The sequence below is a fragment of the Nicotiana tabacum genome, chromosome 24 (genome assembly GCF_000715075.1).
Source record: "Nicotiana tabacum cultivar K326 chromosome 24, ASM71507v2, whole genome shotgun sequence".
Lineage (NCBI taxonomy): Eukaryota > Viridiplantae > Streptophyta > Magnoliopsida > Solanales > Solanaceae > Nicotiana > Nicotiana tabacum.
Window position 1 is genome coordinate 25,789,261 of NC_134103.1, and position 8,475 is coordinate 25,797,735.

General features: G+C 37.7%; 1 protein-coding gene across 1 annotated transcript; it reads right to left on the reverse strand.

The window, feature by feature from the left end:
* Positions 1-466: 466 nt before the first annotated feature.
* LOC107792410 (UDP-galactose/UDP-glucose transporter 3) lies at positions 467-4,971 on the reverse strand. Its single transcript, XM_016614623.2, has 7 exons — positions 4,701-4,971; positions 4,013-4,110; positions 3,777-3,907; positions 3,435-3,465; positions 2,373-2,476; positions 2,098-2,219; positions 467-1,130 (listed from the first exon to the last, which is right to left on the reverse strand). The coding sequence occupies exons 1-7, from the start codon at positions 4,802-4,804 to the stop codon at positions 722-724; spliced, it is 999 nt and encodes a 332-aa protein (XP_016470109.1). The 5' UTR covers positions 4,805-4,971; the 3' UTR covers positions 467-721.
* Between the last annotated feature and the right edge of the window lie 3,504 nt (positions 4,972-8,475).

The window sequence follows — 8,475 nt, forward strand, 5'->3', positions numbered from 1 at the left end:
GCTGCTTATTTAAATTGGTCAGCAGTTGGTGGTGATGGTGGTGGTGGGCAACTGTGATCATTACTAAAAGCAAAAGCCAGTGGTAAAAGGAGGGAAGCCTGTACAAATTAAAGTGTGAATTCTACTGGCAATCACTTTGCTTCCTCTTTTGGCTTGAATATTAAGTGGAAAGGACTAGAATGGCCTAAATAACCAGGATCAATTCTTTAGTGCACACTGTGGATGGACATAATAGTAATTACAAGTGGTCATGATGCCCAAACCATGGCCCAAAAAAAGTAAGAACCTTTATAAGAATTATTCTGAGTTACTTTTTGACTTGGAATAAGGAGTTATGTTGGGTCTACCATGTCCTATTTTTGACATACCACAAGCCAAGAATTGTGCAGAATAAACAGTGTACTTACAAATTGGCACCTCCCCAAGGTTTATAGAGAATATTGAAAGCAGATAGTAGGAAAAAAACAAGAGAAGTCCTTTGAAATGTTCCATAAAACTTTAGTGATGCTATACCAGCTTCTGAGATGTTTATTCTCTGATTGCTAGTATGAAACAGTTACAAAAGTGGGCTAGCTAACAATATACCCAGAAAAAGTAATTCATTCTACAACTGTAATTCTTTTCAATTACATTGTCCAATGATCACTCCTGGGACACTGGAACTACAGCAGGAGAAAAATGGCTAATAGTACAGAACTGTATCCTCAGATAGATATAACATTTACATGGGCTTCCTCTTCTTCGACTTCCTCTGCAACTTCCTCCACTTCAAGTAAATCTGGTAAGATAATCCTGAGAACACCATGACAACGCTTGTCCATTGCTTTTCTGACAGTGGATTGCCACTTAAAACAGAAGATACAACTATGCTCACAAACTTGCGTGTTGTAGTGATGGTTGTGTTGGTCAGAGAGCCAAATCGACTAATTGTTAGGAAAATGAAGTTCTGTCCCACAGCACCGCATAGGCAGTAAAGTAGAATGTCCCATGCTGCCTCTGGATGCTGCTTACAGAAATGAACTGCCTCATAACCACTGGCAGTTGGCCAGCCAAACATGAACATCATATTGTAAATGGTACCCCATAAATTCATTCCAAACATAATATCCCAAGCAGATGTCTTAGGATACCTGAGAAAAATTGGACAACTTAGCCATTAAATACAAAAGAAGAACTGGATTCTTCATACACGAGAATGATTTCTAAAAGAGGACAACTCCTTAAAACAAAAGAAACAGAGTAATGTTAAACAGTGACATTTGATATATATCCCTCAGCAGATTTAAGGAGAAAAAGCGAAAACAACAACCAAGTATGTGGTCCGACGATGAAGTTCTGATGCTGTGCATGCAGTGAAGATTATTAGCATGAAATTTTGTTAAATCCTCATAATATGGAACACAATTATGTTCAAATCCTTGCGACTCTTTAGCAAATTTTAATTCGAAATCTGAATAGTTCCACCTCTCTCGTCAATTATGCTCCTGAATGAGGTGGTTTCAGGGATGAAGTTTCTATGGTTAAGCCATTGAAATGTGTCCTTTCTGAGTAATCACCTAATGTCGGATACCAGACAAAGTATCCGATTGGAGGTAATTCAACTAACTCTACCCTATTCATGCTTTAAAACAAATTGAGGACATTAAAATAGGTAATACACAGGATCTTGCAGTTGCGTATTTGGAAGAACAGACTTATAAAAAAGAAAGTATTTGTTAGCCTTTATTAATACATCTTTCCTCCCCGAACTACTCCTCGTTCCAGCTTGAGAGTGGTATAAATGGTATAGTTGAGAAGACTCTCTAAGGTTCTTTGGTATGTAGAGATGTAAAAGTTCAGTTCTAATCTGGATGATTTTAAGACAGTGGATTCAACATGAGAAAATACAAACCTACTGACCAAGAGTCAATTCCATAACGTAGTGTTTTACCCAGCATCAGAAAAAAATTCATGGTGTGAAAGAACATTTATTTTGACTATTCAGGATGTGAGAAGGAAAATCTAAAGAGCATAAATCCAAACAAAAATTTCCTCAGAAGAACTTTAAGGAGATCACGCACAAAAGGACAGATAGGATCACAGGTAAGTGAAAATTACCTTGCTGAAATTGAATCCTGAGTAGCATTGGTGAAACCATCAAAGGCAAGGTTTAGGAAGCACAGCCCATACCCAAGTGGAGCATTTGGGTGTGCCAATTTACTAATGGTTTTCGAGCTAGTCTGAAATCAAGTCAAGTACAAGAGAAAAAGTAAGGGGTACTGCACATAAATGATCTTTGCTTTTCCTCCAATAGTTACAAGCATGTCAGAGGCAAAAGGGGAAGAAAGAAGAAAAGCTATTCGTTATCTTTAAAGATTTAATACAAATGTTACCTTTGAGAGAGCAAACATTGATACACCACCAGCAACAAGTAGAGTGCACACATATTCCGGAACTGTGTATCTTATGCCATAAACTAGTGTTCCCATCAGCATTACTGCAGCAAGAAGCAATCAAATAGTGTCAAAAAAAAAAAGGAACAACAACAACAACCCGGTATAATCCCACTAGTGGGGTCTGGGGAGGGTAGTGTATACGCAGACCTTACCCCTACCCTGGGGTAGAGAGGCTGTTTCCGATAGACCCTCGGCTCTCCCTCCCTCCACGAACTCCCCCACCTTGCTCTTGGGGTGACTCGAACTCACAACCTCTTGGTTGGAAGTGGAAGGTGCTAACCACTAGAGCAACCCACTAAAATAAAGTTTGATCTCATGGACACAAAGTTAGAGTTCCAAATTCTCACTGAAGATAACTTAAATCATTAGAGGAGATAAAAAAATTCAGTTTGCAAGAATGGAGAAATCTAACTAAAAGTTTTCAATTTTGTCCCCTCGTTTCTAATAGTATGATTCTATCCCCATGCACAGCCTCCATACAAAATCTAAGTTGACGCTAGTCTCCACCTAATGGTCAGCCCTTGAAAACTGTATCAATGCAAACACCTTGATCCAATTGAACTCATGTATCTCGACAGAATGCTCTAGTTTCCCCTTTTGCAGCTCCAATGGAGCTACCCTTTCTTGGAATCTCCAATTTTTCCCCGGAATCAAAACGAAGCAGTGGCTGATCATATAACATAACTCTGGAACTGTATTGGCAAATTCAGTTTTTAAATGATAAAGAACATACTTCTAAACATTTTTCGGTTTACCTACTTCTAAATCCTTTTTCAATTGCCTAAATCATCCCATATACTCCCTCTGTGCGCTTAAAACAGAAATTAAATAATATTATTATTTCTTTTTCATTCCACGAACCTCTAAAAACTCCATGGCACTTTCAACAAAAAGAGAAATCATATCTGACATTATCTCCTGATTGACAACATACTCAAAATCATACTTAAAAGAAAGAACATTCATGTAAGTTGCAAAGATGCTTGCTTGCTGACATACCAGGAATCATTTTCGATGATTTTGCCAGGACCTGTAAGGGAAATTGACCTCATTACATTTCATTTGAAGAAAAAATGAAAAAATAAAACAACCATCAAGGAATCATCAACTAACATAAATTCATCAGCCACTTCTATAAATTAGGAAATTAACAAAGCCTCATGCATTCTCTCAATCCTTAGAATACTACAAGAGACTCTACAGTGCTAGTATACAGTTCAAATTTCACATGAAGCCTCAAAACCAGAAAATTCAAAGAATTATGCCCTTCTCTTGAAACATACAAGGAAAAAAGTTTTGAGCAGACACCGGATACGAAAAACAAACAAGAATTGGGCATACCTGTGCAGGATAGCTAATGTACTTTAGCGCTTCAATCCCCATTGCGGGACCGATAGTATTTGTAATACCAGCACTCCAATAACTCCACCAGGGAGCACCACCACTCTTCCCATTAGACCAAATCTTAAGCACTGCAATGAAAAACCATAATTAATTACTTAACCAATTATGCTACTCACGCTTGTTCTTGTGTACACATTAAACAGAGAATCATCGAACATGCTCTAAACACTTACTTATAAATGACCATACCAAACAAACTACATTTTGCGCAAGGTTTAGGAATGCCAAGTGTTCAAACCTCTCATTGTTAGGACCAAACCGCTTCGTTGACCTAAAATCCAAACATAAAAAATTAAAATTAACCAAATAAATAAAAGGGGTGTATGAACACAAACTCATTATACAACTAAGTTAAAAGGAAAACACCAAATATTTGAATCAAACTCACAAGCACATTGTACTAGAAGTTGAACCTTTAAGAGTATAAAAGGAAAGGATAACTCCATAAATTATTACTTCTAGTCATTTTGTAACATACCCCATACTCAAAGTTAAACTTCATAAATGACACTCCTTTCATTCCAATTTATGTGATGGTGTTTGACTAGGCACAGAGTTTAAAAAAATAAAGACTTTTGAAACTTGTGGCGGAGTCCTTCCTTTTGGGACAAATTAAAAATATAAGTGTGTCACATAAGATAAAGTGTGTTACATAAGATGAGACACTCTAACATTTAGCAAATGCAAATTTTGCCAATTTGATCAATTCTATTGAGAATAAAACGTCAATTTTCTCATAGTATAATTAAAAACAAAATTGCACAAAATATCATAAATTCGCTAACATAAAAAAAATGAACAAGTCATATAACTAAACGAAGCTTAAAAACAGAAAGAGGAAAGAGATGAGAAATGCTATACACAGTCTCTTGAAGAACGCCTTGGTAAATATAAGCGGACCAAATACCGGCGACACAGAAGGCCAGGACAAGGACACGGCGGAGACCGGCGCCGTGCGATTCCATTTTGAAAATGTCTTTGGAAAACCTCAGATCCAAGTAGCCACGTGGACTTCTCAGGTGTATTTTCCGATGATCATACGCCGCCTCCGGCGAAAGAGTGAAAAGAGGTTGATGAGAAGAGAATCGAAGGCTGTGTATGTTTTCGCGGTTTCTCTTTTTAACTGCCGGTTTTTAATAGAAAATGCGATTAGTTGTTGAGCGGAATTTATATATGGCGCGTGGGATGTTTGCTACGTATGTAATTACACGTGGAGAGTTATTATTGGTTAAGGTGACTTCAGAGTGACAGGTTATTGGCTGAGTAGACGCGTACATTTGACCCCACGTTAACGGCAAAAAACTGGAATAGCAGTATAGCACCCCGATTGGAAATATTTTTCTTTTTTATTTGAGAAATTAGCACTTTTAGTCCCTCAAATATGGATAGATTCTAATTTTGTCATTGTGATTAATGATTAAGTACATTTAATATTTTTTTTAGTAATAAATTGTGAATATTACCATAACAAATAAACACTTAATACTCTCTCCGTTTTAATTTACGTGGATCAATTTGAAAGATTAAAATATCCCGAAAAATAATTTAGGCACGAGCAAAAAATTCAACAAAGTGAGTTGTTGGTGCCAAAATGCTATCCTATTCAGGAAGGGTGCAACTAATCAAGTCTGTGATCTTTGATATGCAGACATATTGGTCCAAGATCTTTTTACTGCCCAAGAGGATCATGAAGTTGATTGAAACTATATATAGAACCTACTTGTGGACTGGTACAAGTGCTACATCTAGAAATGCCTTAATAGCATGGGACAAAGTATGCCAACCTAAGGCTGCTGGTGTCTTAAACATCATAAATATGTGAGTGTGGAATAAAGCAACAATCTTAAAAAAACTATGGCCATTGGCAAAGAAAAATGATTCACTTTGGATCAAATGGGCACATTGTTACTACATAAAACAGAGAGACTTAGACACTATGACTACACCTAAGACAGCTGCTTGGGTGGTAACGAAGATCATAGACTCAAAGCAAGCTTTGATGCAGATGAACACAATGCAGGGCAATGTTAACGCCAAGTTGACAATGCTGGAGACTGAGGGCAGATTCCAGATAAAGAGGGCCTATACTCAATTGTTCCCTCAACTCCCTAACGTTACCCGGAAGAGTATTCATATGCAGTCCCAAATTCATCCTAGATTTAAATTCCACCCGTGGCTGGCTGTCCATCAGAGGTTATCTACTGTGGATAGGCTGCAGAAATTTGGGATTCAAGTGCCTATGAATTGTGTCTTTTGTGCAATGAACATTGAAACATTTAGTCATCTATTTTTTGAATGCTCCTGCACTAGCATGCTATGGATAAGAATGCTCAAATGGCAGGGACATCATAGAAGAATTGGTAAAAGAAAAGATCAACAACCTTAGTGTAAAATCTCGTCGGATCTTAGTGTAATATTAACAACATTTTAAGAAAAATTAAATGGGTTGAATATATCATCAATTGAAAAGGAATTATTAAAAAAATTTAAAAAACTATTATCAACTTTGCATCTCAAAAAGTTAGAGAAATAGATTTCAAATAAAAATATACTCATAACTTTCTTTTAAAAATTTAGGCCTCATATTAAACTTTGGCTTTAGGCCACACATGTACTTGAGTAGCCCCGGACAAGTTCCCCTTCTCCAATGTAGAGCTTTCTTCCTCAAATGAATAAAGATTTGGTCGATTAAAAAAAAAGATTAAGAAAAACAAGAGTCGCACTTTTTGTTTTTCATAATATCCCTTTAACATCAGGATTATCACAAAATAATTATTAACAACAAATGATCAATTAAGATAAAAATCGGGTGTGGTCGAGTGAGGGCTTACTCGAACTCGGAATAAGAGTAGCCTGTAGTCTTATTAGTCGAGTGTATGTTTCGAACTCGAACTAATGTAGCCCATAGGCGTAATGGTCGAGTGAGTGCTTGCTCGAACTCGGAATAAGAATATCCCGTAGGCTTATTAGTCGAGTAAATATTTTGAACTCGAAGTAATGTAGCCCGTAGGCATAATGGTCGAGTGAGGACTTGCTCGAACTCGGAATAAGAGTAGCCCGTAGGCTTATTAGTCGAGTGAATATTTCGAACTCGAAGTAATGTAGCCCTAGGCGTAATGGTCGAGTGAGTGCTTACTCGAACTCGAAATAAGAATAGCCGGTAGGCTTATTAGTCGAGTGAATATTTCGAACTCAAAGTAATGTAGCCCGTAGGCATAATGGTCGAGTGAGTGCTTGCTCGAACTCGGAATAAGAATATCCCATAGGCTTATTAGTCGAGTGAATGTTTCGAACTCGAAGTAATGTAGCTCGTAGGCGTAATGGTCGAGTTAGTACTTGCTCGAACTCGGAATAAGAATAGCTCGTAGGCTTATTAGTCGAGTGAATATTTCGAACTCGGAATAAGAATAGCTCGTAAGCTTATTAGTCGAGTGAATGTTTCGAACTCGGAATAAGAATAGCTCGTAAGCTTATTAGTCGAGTGAATGTTTCGAACTCGAAGTAATGTAGCCCCTAGGCATAATGGTCGAGTGAGATCTTGATCCAACTCGGAATAAGAGTAGCTCGTAGGCTTATTAGTCGAGTGAATATTTCGAACTCAAAGTAATGTTGCCCGTAGGCGTAATGGTCGAGTGAGTGCTTGCTCGAACTCAATCCTGTTTGCAAAATAAATCTCGAAATAGAGAAAATTTCCTTGGATATAAGACATCGGTAAAGAATAGAACTTTCTTTGCAAGTCATTATACATGTGTTCATATTTTGCATCAGGGCTCGAGCCAACTACATGAGCATGGTTCGTTTTGACCATTTGGATCTTACAACTTTTCCTATTGGAACCCTGTTGTTATGAAATAACTTTCTTGCATCAGAACTTGATATATTTGAGGGCTAATGCCTCCCAGTATTCGAGGTCGATTGTAAAGAGGCCTCGGATACTGTTGAATTATTTCTAAGTATAGCACGATTATTGGTTGCCTCATTAAAAACCTTGCCGAAAAACCCATTTGGGATAAAACCGGTCTAAGGGAAAAAGAGTGCAACGCGTGCTTTCAGACCTAGGGCTTCATATTGAAGGATCCATCCTAGCTTCTGATCGGACTCCTGTAGGGGTTAGTTTTGAAATGTAAACGAATATGGGAGGGTCGTACCTTAGCAGTAGTATCATTTTAGGTATGACACATTCCAATTGCTTGATAGTTGTTTGCCGTTTATATTACCGAGCTTGTATGATCCTTTTCTGACGTTTTCGAGAACCTGATACGGTCCTTCCTAGTTCGGTCCTAGTTTTCCTTCGTTCGGATTTCGGGTACTGAGGGTGACTTTCCTTAGCACTAAGTCCCCGAGTTTAAAATGGCGAAGCTTGGTTCTTCGATTATAGTATCTTTCAATTCGTTGCTTTTGAGTTGGCAAAATGAGATAGAGTGGGTAAGCTCAAGAGGAAATCTGGTATAACATCTATCACTACCTCAGCCTTTGCCATGGTGATATACTGTATTTGGCGTGAAAGGAATTCAATCAAATTCAACAAAGGGAACTACGATGCTGATAAGATATGCAGAGAAATTGCAATTGCATATACAAGGGAGATCAAAAAATAAATGGCAGTCAACATTGAAATGCTTGAATCATTATCCAT

Bases quoted from the DNA above. Each gene is read 5' to 3' on its own strand.
- LOC107792410 (XM_016614623.2), bottom strand. From the start codon at position 4,804: ATGGAATCGCACGGCGCCGGTCTCCGCCGTGTCCTTGTCCTGGCCTTC. The intron at 3,908-4,012 runs GTAAGTGTTTAG...TTTTCATTGCAG, and splicing joins TTTGGTATGGTCATTTATAA to TGCTTAAGATTTGGTCTAAT. The intron at 2,477-3,434 runs GTATGTCAGCAA...TTCTTGCTGCAG, and splicing joins ATCATCGAAAATGATTCCTG to TAATGCTGATGGGAACACTA.